At 36.4% G+C, this 18,747-nt stretch overlaps 1 protein-coding gene across 3 annotated transcripts in view; it reads right to left on the reverse strand.

Moving 5' to 3' along the window:
* RNF180 (ring finger protein 180) overlaps positions 1 to 18,747 on the reverse strand; it is a 209,986-nt gene that overhangs the window by 48,320 nt on the left and 142,919 nt on the right. For all 3 annotated transcript variants that reach the window (XM_019414328.2, XM_019414330.2, XM_019414329.2), the window contains one exon: positions 13,308 to 13,433. In XM_019414328.2, coding sequence (XP_019269873.2) covers positions 13,308 to 13,433 — 126 coding nt within the window. The remainder of the gene's footprint in view (positions 1 to 13,307; positions 13,434 to 18,747) is intronic.

Here is an 18,747-nt window from a genome sequence, read left to right on the forward strand (position 1 = left end):
AACCTCTGCTCATTTCTCTTACTCCTAGTAGAGTCCTCCTCTGCCTATGGCAAGACTGATCCTGAGGTAATTCCCAGACTTAGGAAATATTCCCAGTCATGCAAATAGCTGGCAATATTAGCTTTCTTGGGGGACTTTGTCCACACTGGAATTTTAATTCTGTTTGCTTTCTTAAATTCCATAGCTCTCTGATTTATTAATATGATTTTTGTAATTTATCATCCCTCCCCCCCAAGATGCTGTCGGTGAGGCTGATTCTTCCCATCATTTATTATTTTTTACTATACCTTCTTATATCTTCTGTATCCTAGAAGAAGAAATCTCCACTGCTGTCATTACCAGAAATAATAAACTTGACTTGTATCTATTCCTGCTATTTTTCAGGGTTCTACGGCTGTTTTCTCATTGTTGTGGTCTGAATCTGGTCTTCATCTGTCACATCCATTTTTTTGCTTATGATCAAATGAGATTGCTATTCTTCCAGTGCTGAACCAAGAGAGAATAGCCCTGCATCCCCTTTTGCCACTGTATCTCAAATATGTGACAGGTCTATAAAACAGTAGAGGTTTACTAAGATTTTTCACATTTTCTGATCATTTGGGATAAAAGGTGTAATAAAACACAAACAATAACTTGCAGCCATTGCACTGACCCAGAATCATCCTCAGAGTACCTTTAAGTTCTCTGCCTACCTCTGTCGTCACTCATAAGACTATGCCACACACCGTGATCATAGAATAGGTTAAAGTGATCATTAGGTATCTCAGTGATGGATTAAGTTTTCCATTACCACTCTTAAGGTCCACCTCCTTAATCTTCATTTTTTATTCCAAAATTGACCACAGATTCCCAGGATGATTCACAGTCAATACATATATTGCCCATTGCGCCAACAAAGCAGTCATCCAGTGGTCAAACATTGCAACACTTCAACATTGCTGAAATCTTTTTTTATAATTAAATAACACCATTTATTAGACATTGACAATCCAGTTTGAATTTGGCTGTGCTAAGCTCCTTTACTTCCTCTCTAGCTTAATCAGAGGTTCAAAAAATCTAGTGTCCATCCAGTACCAGAATCATCTTACTTCATGTTTCAGCAGTTTAACTTCTTGTCATATATTCTGCATGGTAGTTATGGAATGCATTGGTATTAGAAAAAGCATTTAAAATTCTCAGATCAGGGCCAAGGTTAGGTGCAGCAACCACCATGAGAATTTGTCTCTAGTGCTAATTTCAGATGTCCCGTGGTCTTTGGGGGTAGGTTTTAAATGTTTTTAAATGTGAATATGTATACATTAATGTTATATATCCAAGTGTTTGTAAATGAAGGTAGTATTGTCTGCCAACATCCAACTTCATAGGGAATTAAAGCAAGTTATGTATATGCAAAATGATAAACAGGATGAAATTTGTGTGTGTGCATGTGAGAGAGGTGAGACAGAGTGAGAGAATGAAAGTGCTGGTAGTTTTCAAAATAAGAACTATGAAATGGTGATGTTTGAACAAAATGTACAATTTGTATTTTAATTAATTTGGATTCTTAATTTAATATAGAAGTAAAAGATGTTCTAATTTTGATTTCAATGCCAAAGTGAACTATTTTGCCTTACATAGAGACCATGGATTCATTGACCCAACAGCTGAATAATACTGGGTCACGTGAAAAGGATGGAAGTATTCTAAATAATCATGAGTTAGCACTTTACATCTCTTATCAAGTAGTAGTTTTACTTATGATTCTGTCGATCTTAGTTCCTTCCCCTGAAAAAACTACTACCTCTAGATACTTCATCCTCAGTTTATTTTATTAGTATCTAGTTTCCAAAGGGCATAGTTTCCAGTTCTGTTACTATCTCTGAAACAAGCAACTAGGACCTAGAAACCAGGTTCCATGAGGAAGTTGAAGGAATGTGGATATTTCATGTGTGGAATGAAGACTAGCAAACAACATCAAATGTGTCTTTGTATAGTTTAAGAACAGTTCCATGAAGAGAGATTAAGACAGACCTGAACCAATAAAAGAAAACTGTGAGAAGGCAGATTTTATTCAACAAAGGGATTTGTCTGATAGAGTTGGTGAAATGTACAAACTTCCTTTTACAGGTAGTGAGCTCCCTATCAGGCAAGCAAAGTACAGAAGTCATCTCTGAGTGTGACTGTTGAGGTCATTTTGTACTGGCTGGAGCAGTTACATTATGTATCCTCTCTAACTCCTTATAATCTATAATTTACATTTTAATGGGAATGTATATAGCTAGTTATTTTTAAAGTAGTTTATGATACTGTCAGGCTTTGACACTTCGCTGGCTTCTGAAATAAATTTTAAACTCATAAGTAAATCTACAGCAAAAACAGGGTCTGATTCTGCCACTGGAAAATAAGCAGAAAGGAAAAGATACTTTGGATGTAAGATCTTTCAAAAAATTACCTTGTGAATAAAATTATTCCAGTTTCAGAGGAAATGTAAAGGTTAGTGCACTTTCTGCTAAAAGGCAGCACCAAGTCTGTAGCCTATTTTAAAATTTCTCTGACTTAACTCCAACTTTCTGAGAAAGAAGATTTCTGGGTTATATTCAAACTCCTGCTGCTGGAGCATGTATTGTTTTGTTTTCTATTAGAGATAAGCATTCTTTTCCATGTGGATATTCCTTCATTTATACTGAGCATGTGTAGACTTGCAGAATTATTCTAACACCATCGGATAAAATTATGACCAAATAAAATAATTCCCCAGGCTTTTACAAGAAATGGATGCATTTGTCATAAATAGATCCCCAGGCTTTTACAAGAAATGGATGAATTTGTCATAAAGAGATCTCAGACACCTGAATTTCAGCTCCATGTTTTTATTACTGCCAGAGAGATTAAGACATAGAGTTTTATGTCATGACTTTTTTTTTCCATTTCTTTGACTTGAGTATACCAAGAAAAAAAATGAGCATGGAAATTTTGTTTTTTGCAAAAGATCTTGGTAAAATCTCTTAGCTGGTTAGCATTACATGTATATTTATGCAAAAGTGGTTTCTTAGGGAACCAAGCAACATGGCATGGCTGGAAATCATGCCAACCGGATAAGATAAACTGAGGATGCAATACATGCAAATGGTAGACACTTCAGCTAAGCGAACAATGACTGACAGTCATCACTACAACCAGCACCTGACAGCAGATATAAAGTGCCAGCTTTATATTATCTAGAATACTTCCATTCCTTTCCACGTTACCCATTTTATGTATACATGCATAAAATATGACATGTAAGAAAAAAAACATTTTATTTAAAACATGTTAGCTTAACTCATCAATATTTCCAAGACACTACTTGATAGGGAAAAAAGGAACGGGTCTACTCTATTAAGTGTGAGTTAGCGACATGGCTGAATGAATTCAGTAAGAGTTTATATGAACCTTATTGATTAGTAAATCTAAAATTATGTTAAAATGTTTTATTTTTGTGGAAACAGCACGGATTTTGTGGATCCGAAGGCATCTTTGGGAATGTGTATTCATTCACATAAGATCCCTCTCCCACCTTACTTCCTCTTCCTGATCTCAGAAAACTAGGCTCAAGAGTCTTAGGGAAACCATTAACATAGCAGGATGGCATGGCACATTGAGGAGGGTGCTATAACTATGGGAATCACAGACTCCAATTTTCAAATATGATCCTAATGTATAGGATCACTGAGAAGGAAATTTATGGCCTGAAACAATAATTCTTAAAAAGTAAAAAGGATAGGTGGGTGGCTCAGTGGATTGAAGCATCTGACTCAGCCCAAGTCATGATCTCATGGTTCGTGGGTTCAAGCCCTGCATCAGGCTCTGTGCTGACAGCTCAGAGCCTGGAACCTGCTTCGGGTTATGTGTCTCCCTCCCCTCTCTGCCCCTCCTGCTTGTTCTCTCACTCTCTCTCTCTCTCTCTCTCTTTCAAAAATAAACATTAAAAAATTTTTAAAGTAAAAAGGATACAAATTAATGACCTAAAAAGCCACCTTAATATGTCATAAAAAGGATAGAATAAATCCAAAGAGAGCAGCAATAAGGATGTAATAAAGAGCAAAGATTAATGAAGGGGAAAGTAAAGATACAATAGAGTCAATTTTAAAAATTTGTTGTTTAAAAAGAATAATAAAATTTGAAAATTATCTAGCAAGATTGGGGGAAAAAAAAAAAAAGAAAAAAACCCAGGGCATGAGCAAATAATAATAATATAAAGAAAACAACTTTAGATACAGGAGAGATGAAAAGATATAAATAACTTTTTGTTAACAAATGTTAAAACAAAAAATGGACAAATTTCTGTCAAAAAGATAAATTATATAAAATGACTCAAGAAGAAATTGACAAACTTTTTTCAATATTTATTTTTGAGAGAGAGAGAGAGAGAGAGAGAGAGACAGAGTACAAGTGGGGGAGGGGCAGAGAGAGAGAAAGGAAGAGAGACAGAATCCCAAGCAGGCTGCACCCTGTCTGCACAGAGCCAGATGTGAGACTCCAACTCACAAACCGTGAGATCATGACCTGAGCTGAAGTCGGACGCTTAACCGACTGAGCCAACCAGGCGCCCTGACAAACATATTTTGAAAATGGAAACAGAGGTAATCTTACTCATAAATATAGATGTAAAAATCTCGGCCAAAATCTTAGCAAACCAAGTCTAGCAGTGCACAAAAATGATCATATTGCATTACCCCAGGAATACACCAGCAGCTTCACATTAGAAAACCTATTAAAATCTATTAATGGAATCCAATGCATTAACAGATTGATGAAGTGAAGCCATTATAATCATTTCAAGAAATGCTGAAAAAAATCACAAAATTAAAAATCTATTCAAGACAAAATTATTAGCAAATTCGGAACAGATGGTAAATTTCTTAAAACCTAATATAGAGTATCCACCAAAAACAAAGAGCAACATTCTATTTACTGGTAAATATTAAAAGTGCATATTTTAATATCAGAAATGCTGCTATCACTTTTCCTATTAAAAATCAAACAGAGGTCCTAGCTCAGAAAGTATGGAAAGATAAAAGAGAAAAAAGTGTATTAGACTGAAAGATACAAAGTTGTGTTTATTTACAGATAAGACAGATATGATTGTCTTCACTGAAAGCTCTCCAAACCCTGTAATGAGAGTGAACATAATTTAGGAAGGTTGTTAAATATGAAGTCAATATCCCACACAATTGCATTTTTATACAACAATAATTATGGAATAATTTTTAAAAACCCAGCACCACTGTGTAATATTCAGAAAAGTGAGATATTATTTAAAGAAAGATAGAATACTCTGTAATACAATGTAAGGGGTGGATTCTATATAAAGACCTAAGTGAGGAGGTAAAACTATAAAGTTAATATATATATAAAAAAAAAACCTTAAGAGGAAACATTTGTGATGTGGGAACTTCAAAACACAGTAAGACAAAAGTAGGGTGGTTTTAATTGCATCAACGTATTTCTTTCAATAAAGGACAACATAAATAATACACAGATAATAAAATGGGATAAAAATCTGTAATGTCTAAAGTTGATCAGCAATTAATACCTAGAATATGCAAGAAATTTGGGAAAAATGATAAAGGCAAAAACCCCCTTAGAAAAATGAGCAAAGCATTTTAAAAACAAGCATCCCAAAGACTAACAAGCATTTGAAGTCATTTCAACTTATCAGAGATCAGATAAACAAAAATTAAAATAATGAGGGTTCCTAAGTTTTACTCTGCTAACATTTGTCATTTTCCAGAGTTCTAATTTTTCCCGACCCTCACACACTGTTAACAGATATCTATGTTGGTCACTTGGGAGAACTGTTGGCACTATTTACTCTAGTTAGGTGTATTTATATTCTATGATGCAGATATTCTGCTCCTAATTCTACATACTAAATAAATATTCACATGGTTCACATTAGGATATTCATTAAAGTTATATGCAGTGGCAGGGAGTAGAAAGTATTCTGTATTCCAGTCAGTGCATAGATAAAATGTGGTAGACACACACCTTAGGAGAGCATGAATTAGAACCCATGGATTAGAGGTACACATAGCCACGGGGACGGATCTAAAAGCTTGGTATAAAAAAAGAAATAGAATGCAATATATAATACCATCTCCATTAATTAAAATATATGAATGGCACCCTTTATATATTTCATATATATATGAAATATATAAAAAATAACATAACATTATATAAGAATACAAACAAAAAGGTAAACCAAACTTAATGGGAAGTAGAATATGGGGATAAAAGGAAACCAATGAATGTGGTCTAGAGATGACAGTATGCTGTTAATTAAGAAGTACAACTGGTCCAACTCTGCACTCAAGGTTCAGAAAAGGAGAAGACAACAACACAGCAAGTACATAGAAATAAATCTAACCAAAAGATGTCTAAGACATTTGTAAAGAAAATTATAAAGTTTTATCATATGGTATTAAAGATTTAGAAGATCTAAATAAAAGAAGATTACAAACTAGTTAGTAGACAGGGAGAGCTGTTTATTGCTATAAGATGTCAATTCTTTACAAATTGACCCATACATTGAATAAGACATCTCTCCTTCAATCCAATGTAATTTTACATAGAACTTGGCAAGATAATTCTAAAATTCAAAGAGCCAAAAAAAAAACCCAAAAAACAAAAAAAACCCAAAAAACAAAAACAAAAAAAACCCCAAAAAACAAGACAAAACAAAACCCCACAAAAAGCCCACACAAAAAACAAGACACTCTTACAGCATAACAAGTTTGAAAGGGGACATCAGGACTTACTATAAAGCTTTAGTAACTAACACAGTACAATACTGAGGTTTTGGAAAAAGGGTGGAGAAAGAATCCTGAGCTCAGGGGCACCTGGGTGGCTCAGTTGGTTAAGCGTCCAGCTTCGGCTCAGGTCATGATCTCATGGTTTATGGGTTCAAGCCCTGCATCAGGCTCTGTGCTGACACCTCAGAGGCTGGAGCCTGCTTCAGATTCAGGGTCTCCCTCTCTCTCTTTGCCCCTCCCCCAACTAGTGCTCTCTCTCTTTCAAAAAAAGAAAAAGAAAAAAAAAGAATCCTGAGCTCACCTTGTTCCATGGACATGATGAGATAACAACTCCATCTGTGCAGCTAACCCTGAAAACAACCTGAGGACTAGCAGAATAGACCTTCCAGAGCTAAAACTAGAAAGATGGTCACACTGAAAAGGATAGGAGGGGTGGACATTGTTGGGAACTAAAGTCCCTGCATGACCAGCCACACATGGAAGGGACATCACAAGCATAGAGAATAAAAGGATCAGACCCCATGCCAGGCAACCTAGGCACTGGGGTCCTGCACTGAGAAGATGACTCCCTATAATATTTAGTTTTAAAAACTAGCAGGGCTTACATACGGCAGCTTTAAAAATCAGTGTGGGCTTAACTCCCCCAGAGAGCCAGAGGGTGATAGAAAACTGAGTCCCCACCCTTAAAAGGCCAGCAAACTAAATCATTTACCCTGAGACACAGCACAGAAGCAGCAATTTGAAAAGTGCTTGGGGTATACATGAAGAAGTTTTATTGACTAATCTTAGAATGTGTGCCAGAGGGGCAGGGATCTGTGGATTTGTCAGGGAACGGAAGTACTGGTGGTCACCATTTCTCTTCCTCTCCACCAGCCTAGATAGGTGGAACCAGTGGTTACACTCTTGATCTACCTTGATGGCACTGTGTGCCCTGCCATAGCGTTCCCCTGCCAACCTGTCCAATCCAACTCATCTCCCTTGGCAGGCATTCGTCCAAAGCAGCTCTAGCCCTAACACATCCTGCAGGCGGCCCCTGCCAAAATGGTGCCACTGCGAAAGGCATCCTGCCCTGGAAAGGGAGGGAGATAACCCCATACACCACTATGCCTGCACTGTCTGCCACTGGGCCTCTTAGCTGGCTCTACAGGGAACAAACCCAGCCCTCCAGTAGGCCTGCAGCTATGGCAGAGAGGCTAACCGTAGATGGCTAGGCTGTGTGCTAACCGACCTCCCAATAAGCTCCCTGTTCGGCACATGGGCCTCTCAACCACTCAAGGAGCAAACCCTGCCCAGTGTGCCTACAGCAAGCAAAGCTGGTCATTGCAGCTGGCTGAAGATAATCATGGCTCAGACATAATAGGAAGGCACATGCAGCCCACACAAGAGACACTCCTGGAGTGCCTGGCTGTGGTGACCAGGGGGAATTGCATTATAGGGAATCATGGAACCTCTTCCATACAAGGACACTACTTTCCATATCATGAGACAGGTGAACTACCTAATACACAGAAACAAACATAGAGAGTGAGACAAAAGGAGACAGAAGAATATATCCCAAATGAAAGAACAATAAATAAAATCACAGTAAAAGAGCTAAATTAATCAGAGATAAGCAGTACTTCTGATTAAGAATTAAAAGTAATGGTCACACATTAATAGACATTTCTGCAAAGAAGACATAAAGATGGCCAAAAGAAACCTGAAAAGATGCTCAATATAGCTCATCATCAAGGAAAGGTAAAATAAAACTACAATGAGATATCACCTCACACCTGTAAGAAAGGCAAAAACCAAAAACTTAAGAAAAAAATAATGGTAAGGATATGGAGAGAAAGGAACCTTTTGTACTGTTGGTGGGAATGCCAACTGGTGCTGCTACTGTGCAAAACAGTATGGAGGTTTCCTCAGAAAGTTAAAAACAGAACTCCCCGATGATCCAGTAATTACACTACTGGGTATCAACCCCCAAAATACAGAAACACTAATTCAAAGGAATACATGCACCCCTATGTTTATGGCAGTATTATTTACAATGGCCAAATTAGGGAAGCAGCCCAAAAGTCCATCGACAGATGAATGAAGAAGATGTGGTTGGTATATATATATACAATGGAATATTATTCAGCCATAAAAAAAGAATTAAAGCTTGCCATTTGCGACAACATGGATGCAGTTAGAGAGTATAATGCTAAGTGAAATAAGTCAGACAAAGACAAATACCATATGATTTCACTCATATGTAGAATTTAGGAAGCAAATGAGCAAAAGCAAAAAAACAGAAGATAGAGACAAACAAGAAACAGACTCTTAACTGTAGAGAACTGATGGTTACTAGACGGAATGTGGGTGGGGGATGGGTGAAATGAGGGATGGGTATTAAGGGGGGTACTTGTTGAGATGAGCACTTGGGTGACATAGGGAATTGTTGAATCACTATATTGTACACATGCACCTCATATAACACTGTATGTTAACTACACTGGAATTAAAATAAAATATTTAATAAAAAAATTAATGGTCTTAAAGATACTCATTGGACTTAAGACACAAGTGGATGAAATCATTGAGAAATTATACAGAGACAGACAATATTAAAAACACCAGTCAGAGCTGATGAGTTCAATAATGAATTCAATAAAATACATACTAGAGGGCATCAACAGCAGATTAGTTAATGCAGAAGAACGGATCACCAATCTGGAAGACTGGGTACTGGAAAGCAATGAAGCTGACTGGCAGAAAGAGGGAGAACAGATTAAAGAAACTGTGACCTTATCAAGAATAATAACATTTGCACTACAGAGATCCCAGAAGGAGAAGAGAAAGAGAAAGAGGAATAAGAAAAAAATACCTGAGAACTTCTCAACCGATATCCCAGTCCAGAAAGCACAGAGCCCCTAACAAGATGAACCACAAGGTCTACACCAAGACACATTAATAAAAATGGCAAAAAGTGATGATTAAGAGAGAATTTTAAAAGCAATAAGAGAAAAGAAAACAATTATATACAAGGGAAACCCCATAAGGCTATCATCTGATTTTTTAGCAAAAACTTTACAAGCCAAAAGAGAATAGCATGATGTATTTAAAGTGGCAAAGGAAAAAGACAACCAAGAGCAGAATTGTCAAATCATTATGTTATACACCTGAAAGTAACATAACATTGTATTTCAATTATACTTAATAAAAAGTATGGTTTTGGCCAAGAATTAGACAAAAAGACCAAGAGAACCGAATAAAGACCTCAGAAATAGACCCACATACATGGAAACTTAATATATGACAGACTAGCAATGTGCATCAGTGGGGAAATGATGAATTATTTTCAACAAATGGTAGCTAAAGTAAATAGGAAAAAAGGCCAAAGTTATTGAATCCCTATCTACAATATAGCAAAACAAACAAAAACCCTCACAAAACTTAGAAAACAACAATACAAGTCAATTCCAAATACCTTTAGACTATTTGAAAAATATACAGGAAGATACCTGTATGACACTGGGGATAGAGAAGAATTTCATAAGGCAGATAATACAGACTGGAAAGATGATGAAGCAAATGCGAAGCCACAATTTATTAAAGAGATCATAATGAGAACATACAAACCACAACTGGGAAATGATAGCTGCTATTCATATTATTAAGAGAAAAAGGAGTATGCTCTGAAAATAGTTTAAAACTCTCAAAAACTAACAGGAAAAATACCATCAATAGGAAAATGGACAAAATTTATATAGGATTCCACAGATGAAAAAAACTCAATTGCCAATATGCATATAAAGCTATGTTTATTCCCCATTAGTAATCAGGAAATTGAAATTAGAACCCCAATGAGATACCATTTTATACCTATCAGACTGGTAAAATCTCAAAGACTGAAAACACCGAATGTGGCAGACAAAGGTGATGATAAATCAGTACTAGCATTTAGGAAAATGATTTGGTTTAGGTAATCAAGGTAAAAATGTGTTTTTATGACCCAGAAGTATTCTACCCACATTTATTCTAGAGGAACTCTCATGCTCCAGTAGACAAGAAAAGAAAGTTTATAGCAGCTGTTTATAATAAAGAACTGGCTAACTCTATTGTTGATCAACAGGAAAATGGATAGATTGTGCCACATTCATATAATGGACTGAAATGGATGGATCCAAGAAATATAATGCTAAGTGACAACACAAATGTAGAGGAGTTTATATATACTGTTACCACTACAAAGTTAAAAAAACAAGCAAAAGTAAATAGCATTGATTAAATATACATGTGTGTACTTGTATAAAGAAATAATGCAAAATTCAGAGGAACACGAAGTAAACAAAAAGGACAGAAGGTGATTCAGGAATACAGACAAATAAGGAGTCTGGTTTATGATTAAAATCCTATGAATGGTTTTTCAGGCCTGACCATAAGCAAACACAGAGCTTTATCTGACAGACTTTACAGGACAAACTGCCCTTATGTCTCCCTGGCCAGTGATGCTCTTTTACATATTTACATCCCGAGGCCCAACACCGGCATTCCTAGGTTCTTTCTATGAGGCCGTGGGCAGAAGGCTTGTTCAGGTGCCTCTAATGGGACCCCTTTAAAAGGGGTAGAACAGGGAAACTTGAAGACACTTCGCCCCCCCACCCCGCCCCCTTAAGTAGCACCCAGTGCTTTTCTGCTTTTAGCTGACTGCCACCCCTCCCCCCTCCCCCTACGAACACCTTCAGGGCTAAAACTGCCACTGCCTTTTGTTTAGGGACCCCTCATTAGTCAGATGATCTCGACATGTGTGCTGATCTGCCTGAATCTGGATCAGTGCACTGTTCCAAAATGGAATTGAGGTAAGGAGAATCAGCATTTCCTCCAGTTTTAGACTCCTGTTTATACCACTGCACCAAGTGATCAAAGGCTTAACTCTTTCAATTTTGGCTGAGCCTGACAGCTCAACTCTTGTTTAGCTCCACAGACCCTTGACAGTAATGTATTTCTTTCTTTTTTTTTTTTTTCTGATAGTAATATATTTCTTAAGTTGGGTTATATAACAAAGCTACTTTGAACCTCCTCCGTAAAAACTTTTAACAACTTAAGTTCTGTGGAACTCTTACGGGGAGGACAAATATGATGAAATCACAAAGAAGGTAGTGTTTAAATTACAGCTTCAGTATCTCAGGATACACAAAGGTGAAGGAAATTGTGGGGTTATCAGAAAGGTGCTTCATTCTTTTTAAAATTTGTGTGCACAGCAGTATGTAGGATCCAAAGGAATCTTTTAAAGCATACAAGTTATCCTTTAAATTTTCTCTTCTTTGGGATGAGATCTTTCAAGAAAATTCATTTTCTTATATTTGCTTTCATATGTCTAAATGTGTCTATACCAAATTTGTGGATGAGTTTCTACAGTTACTACTTTATAAAATAGCATATGTTTGTAAAATGTCCTTCAACTATTTTCTTCATTCAGACTGCTCTATAAAATTGTATTTGTCCTTAAACTACTTTCTTCGTACCTCAGGGATTTCATAAATCAATTTATTTTTTGCCTCAACCATACAGGCTCCATTTCTATCTCCTTTTGGTTTATGTTGTGGGGTACTGATTTTTTAGGTCTTATTGTAGAAGCTCCCCGGCTCCATTCCCTGACGATCCTATCTGGAGCTTTCCAAACAGATCCCATAATATCACAAGTGGTAAATACTAAAACCACACAGTATTTTATGCTCTGGTCATTGTTTTATTAAAGGAGAAATTATATTTTATGTCCATATTGTATGATTATCATTCCACGGTAACAAATTCTCAAAGGTAAAAAAGGTTTCAGAAATTTCCTTGCCCTTATTTTGCTAATTCCTTCTACCTGTAGTATAGTTAGTTATAATTTAGAATGTGCTTTCCCATTTGCTCTTTTGATCCTTACAACTATACTAATTCAGTTGCACACATTTATATACTCCCATTTTACATACGAGAAAATCAAAACAAAAGAAGAGGTTATTATGACACTTCTGAGGTCACTCAGCTAGTTAAACCTGAACCCAGAAACTGGTGTTCCTATTCCATTGTGTACCTGTGAGATGCTCTGTACACCAAGTCTCTGCTATTTGCTACTTGTCATAAACTTGTGGGACAACTGTAAAATAATAAAACTAAGTCAACTTACCTATGATAATGAATTATTCAAGATCTTTATAAAGAATACTAGTGCTTTTGTCAAATACAGCTTTTGTCAAATCTGTTACTTTTGAGGTGAATTTCATTCATCTATTAAACATCATATTAAACGTTATTGACAGCAAGGCAAAGTACTTTAATCATGTGTTTTTCTCAAATTTTGCTCTTACACAGTTTCTATTTTCTTCATGTATTATTATTATTATTATTATTATTATTATTATATTTAATGCTTTCAGCAAGAAGATACTTGGCAAAATCCTTACTTAAACCTGACCAATGCAGAAATGTTTCCCCTAACATTTTAGTTAGGAAAAAATCACTTTAAAAAGAGACCTTAGACAAAGTTACCAAACATTTTTGCATTCGTTTCCTTACCTCCAAAAAGATGGAATGCTTTCCTGCAGCTTGGGAGCGGCCATTTTGCAGAGCTGGATTTCTGAAAGCTTTGTTTTATTTTCAAATACTCTTTAGTAAAGAATGTTTTTGTGGCATTGTTCAGTTCTAGAGTAAAGCAAAAGAAAACAGTAGTTTTAGACGTTAATTTGACTAAAACGGCAAGAGCATGAAAAATTGTTACAGTATTTTGACAACAAATTTAGATCTCTTTAAGAAAGAAAACAAGAGTAAACTTTTTAATTTGAATTCAAGCGAACATAATTCCCTCAAATTCACATTTGATGCAACTTTGATGTGTCTACACATACAGTATACATCTACTGGGAATCTCTTATGTCAGTTATTATGCCATAGGCAGCAAAGAGAAAAACCCAGTCCTTGCCCTCAATAAGACTCAAGATTAAAAGATAGAAACAGGGGCACCTGGGTGGCTCAGTTAAGCGACTGACTCTTGGTTTCGTCTCAGGTCATGAGACGCTGTCTCACACTGTCTCTGTGTCTCTCAAAATAAATAAATAAACTTAAAAAAAAGGTAGAAATAAACAGGTAGACAAAAAAGGGAAAAATGTGTTACAGGTGTAGCAAGAGAATAACCAGAGTACAATCCTGGCTCAGGAGAGAGGATAAAAGGGAAAAATCTTTTACAATTTTTCCTACTTCATCATCTCTTTAGTTCATTCTATATGTGATGGTCAAGAATTTACTGAATCTAATGCTGATGATTGGAGAAAGTTTAAAAAAATGCAGAATCAAATCCTCAATCTTTCAGAGACTTCCTTATGAGTGAAAAAGAAAATATTCATTGGAAGTAAACACAGACCAATCAGAGAACAGATGTGATGATATTCACTTTAAATTCTAGAAAGTACTTGAACTCTCTCTTATATGAGCCATGGAAAGCCTAAGCACATAGAGAAAAAAATGCTCACCTCTAAAGGGAACAATACAAGTTAGGGGAAAAGATAAGCTGCTATCATAGCCTGCATTCAGTAGAATAGGACTAGTTTGAATCAAAGAAATACAGTAATATAAATCTCTTCAGGACTCGCAGGTTCTCACCCTGGGTGGCTGTAAGGTCTACTAGTAAGTGCATCCCCTATAGAATTTGGGGTCCAGAAAAGCTCTGCATGCTGGGAAGGGAGGCCAACCAGGAATACCTCATCCAGCACTGATGAGTATTTATCTGTGTGTCCTCAGAAAATAAATTAAAACCTCATTTTCATATTCTTTACTCATAAGCTGTTCAAAGCTAAAAATCTTGCTTAGGAAGTCCCATTTTCCAGCTAAATATGCAGCATGATGACAGAGGCATATAGAACAGGGACAAAACCAAACCCAAAATTCTAAATATGATACTGTTAAAATGGAGTTACAGATTTTACAATATGTGAATCATTATAATTATACAATTTATGCTGAACTGAGGTTAATATTTAGGAGTTCCTATTTTAATATCTAGGTAAGCCATAATTAATGACTTATCCATTTTAATTTAGTGAGTCCATTTAGTATTTGCTACAATATTTTGTTCTCATAATTTTATACCAGAATAATGAAAAAGTAATTATCATCATTTTTAACCCTTCAGGCCCAGGAGAAATCTGCTACTATTATGACTTTCTCAGGGGAGAGCATTTATCCAAGCTTTCACCTCAAGCAGTTGTGATCACTTTATACTTACTGATGTCCTTTAATGACTTTGGAGCACTCAAGAATCATATCAGTAACTGTTTCATCACCCAAGAATAGCTAGTTTACCCTCTGCTACAGGAATTATAAGACTAAGAGGTGATCTATTAAATTAACCCCAGTTTACCCACAATATTTACCAAGCTCTTGCTAAGATAAAGACAAAATGTTAAGTACTTTATACTGTGATGATGCATCCTGTTATTATTTTGTATGTAAAGTTACATTTCAAGATTTAGAAAAAGGTTTTTGAAATCCTAGGGGTAGGGATATATTACTAGATCCTCAAAAGGTTATCACAGCATCCATCCTTGCCTTCGAAGAATCTGTAATTCTGTCTTATGTGTGAAAAAAGACTCTTAAATACTGAGAACAAACTGAGGGCTGACGGGGGGAGACGGGAAAGTGGGTGATGGGCATTGTAGAGGCACTTGTTGGGATGAGCACTGGGTGTTGTATGGAAAACAGTCTGACAATAAATTATATTTAAAAGAAAGAAAAAGAAAGAAAGAAAGAAAGAAAGAAAGAAAGAAAGAAAGAAAGAAAGAAAGAAAGAAAGAGAAAGGAAGGAAGGAAGGAAGGAAGGAAGGAAGGAAGAAAAGGAAGAAAGAAAGAAAGACAGAAATTCCATCTTTCCTGTGCACCACATCATAGCCAATGATGCAGTTTATTACTTTTAAAACTGTCAAAGTCACATATAGCTCTGGTTTAAAAAATCCAACAGTATAGAAGGGCAAAATGAAACAAAAAACAAAATGACAATGATCTGTTCTACTCCTTCTTATTTCTACCTCCCCTCCCAATCCCCAGGGACTATTTAAGCGTTCCTGTTTTTGTTTTTGTTTTCTGGAGATTAACCTCTGTAAGAATAAGTCATTGGTGTTGAAGAGTTGGTTTGCAAAACACTAGCAACATGTGAAATGATTTTGGGTGATACTGAATGAAAATGTTTAAACATTTAAAAGTTACCTATTTAATGTACATTAGAAAAAAAAAGTATATTAAGTAGAGCATCAAACACATACATTCACAAATACATTGCTAAGGATGAAGCTAATATAAGTATTTAAGAAAAAAGGTGTGTTGATATGAGGAAACTTCTTAAAAAAATAATTCAGGTGGTACACAGATACAGTAAAAATTGTAAAGGTGGTACCACAGGGGTACAAAATGAGTTTCACCAGGAAAGTTAAGGCCCCTGGCAAATGGCACTTTCTTGCCCCTCTTACACAGGTGCAAAGTAAGCATTGCCTTTTAATCCCTGAAGATTTTAAGACAGTTTGTGGGTTTTCACTGACACAGTTTGAGAAACACTGCTCTAAATATTATGCTTACTTTGATATTTCTTTTTTTATAATAAAAATAATCCACAAATTAAAGCTTGAGAATGACTGCACTGGAAGACAAAATTAGGTACTCTTACTGATAGAAAGAATGAGTTTGGATTTCAGGCTTAGTGACTATTCTGTACAAAATGAACAGGAAAACAAAAGAGGCATGGATGGATACAAGAACAAAACCATTATTAGCATAAGAATTAACAGACCAGACTTAGTGGTAGAGAATAAGAGAAAGGGTGAAATGCTCTTAATAGGGACAATAGACCATGACCAATTAATTATAGACTGTCACAGTAGATAAAAAGAGGAAGTGCAATATTCTTTGGGATGAGTTATCTGTCCTGGACAAATCCCAGCAGGACATGAGGAAATCAGACAGAACACAGAATAATTCTTCACTGTGCAGGACTGGCCCAAACACTCTAGGATATCTGTCATCCCTGTCCCTAGTGACTAGATGCCAGTAACATCCCCCATTTATTGGGTCAGCCAAAATATCCCTGGTGAAAACATCATAGGCCTCTTCCATGCTTAAAATTCTAGATTAGCTAAAATGTCATTTCCTTATTTAGTTAGGGACTTCTATACATAAGGTAAAGACTTACGTATTTCCTTTTTCTATTTCCAGTGGAGTTCACTGGGATATCTGCTCATCAGCACCTAGTTCTGCCTGGTAAAGGCACAAGAGTAGTGGGTATGGGGTTGTGTGTGGTTAAAATGGAGATGGAGTTTGAATGGAGGAAAATGGTGGAACAAGAGTGGAAATCATTCTTGTTGAGGTTTGAGTGCATCTGAATGGGGAGGGGGGACAGCAGTGAGTCATTTCACAGTTGGGAAGTAGGATACACTCACTCTGTGGCACGCTTTGCAATACCTGGGACACTCCCATCTACTATATAACCATGGGTTGGGATCCTGGATCAATGGATACTGGGTCTGTAGTAGGACTGCCTACAGGAAGATCATTCAGTGTCAGTCCACAATAGGGGAAGTGACACGCTTGGTTTGAAGGCTTCAGTCAGATAGTCAATTCAAGAAAATAGGACACCTTCCCATGATATCCTTGGCTGAGGGATTTCTCCTCTCTCACCTGGATGACTCCTACCCCACATAATGCTTATATACCATGGCCTTTTCCTGTCTTTGGCCTGCTGATTTTAGGTGGCCTGTAGATCCTCTTATGTGGCATGTAGCACCCCCCTGTAGAGACCTAGAGTTGGGGTGCTGATGTGGGAGCTCTTGGTCTGAAAGGATTAAACCTGCTTACACTGGTGTCGTTCTCACCTTCAAGACAAAAGGACTCTAATTAATTTGGGACACACCAGAACTTTCCCAATCTCCTAAGCAAACTTAGAATCTGCCATGTCCGGACTTATCCTACTGTTTCCCAAAGTGACTTCACCATTTTATATTTTAACAAACATATATATGAGTCTCAATTTCTCCATATCCTTGTCAACATTTATTACTATCTTTTTGATTATCATACCCTTTGAGGCACACAAGCTTTCAACTTTGATAAAGTCTAATTTATCTGTTTTTTTCTTTGGTTGTGTTTTAGGTGCAACATTTAAGAACCCATTGCCTAATCCAATTTCAAAAAGTTTTACACCTATGTTTTCTCTAAGAGGTTTATATTCTTATCTCTTACATTTAGGTCTTTGTTCCATTTTAATTAGCATGTGTGCGTGTGTGTGTGTGTGTGTGTGTGTGTGTGTGTGTGTGTGTGTATGTTTGTGTATGTGTAAACAGTGTAAGGTGTGGCTCCAAAGTCACCCTTCTTTTGCATGTGGATATCCAAATGCTACAAGGTCTTGATGGTACAACCTTTTACAAGAATAGTGGTATAGTGGTATCAGTTAAATAGCTGTTTTACTGGAGTAAAGATTGAGCTTCTCATGCAACCATTCCAGAAACCTCTTTACTATTTATTATCTTTAAATATTATTGATGTCCTTCCAAGAGGATTTAAGTCTTTTTAAACTATCTTTTAACCTGTCAAAATTTTGTGAATCATATCATTTTTAGTTTCCTTATTGACTACCTTTTATGAGTATGCTTTTATTGGTTAGGATGCTCTTGGATGAAACTAACAGAAAATTTACTCAAACTGTATTAGTTAATTAGTAAATTTAATATTTAATGGAACAGGAAATCCAAAGGTAGTGTGGGCTTCAAAGCTGGCTGACTCAGTGGTTAAATGAGGTTATCAAGAACTCATGTTCTTGTCTTTTTAAAAAAAAAAATCTTTTTTTTAATGTTTTTATTTATTTTTGAGACAGAGAGAGACAGAGCATGAGCAGGGGAGGGGAGGGAGAGAGAGAGAGAGATACAGAATCCAAAGCAGGCTCCAGGCCCTGAGCTGTCAGCACAGACAGAGCCCAACGTGG

The sequence above is a fragment of the Panthera pardus genome, unplaced genomic scaffold, assembly GCF_024362965.1.
Source record: "Panthera pardus isolate Hobbes unplaced genomic scaffold, ASM2436296v1 HiC_scaffold_2, whole genome shotgun sequence".
Classification (NCBI taxonomy): domain Eukaryota; kingdom Metazoa; phylum Chordata; class Mammalia; order Carnivora; family Felidae; genus Panthera; species Panthera pardus.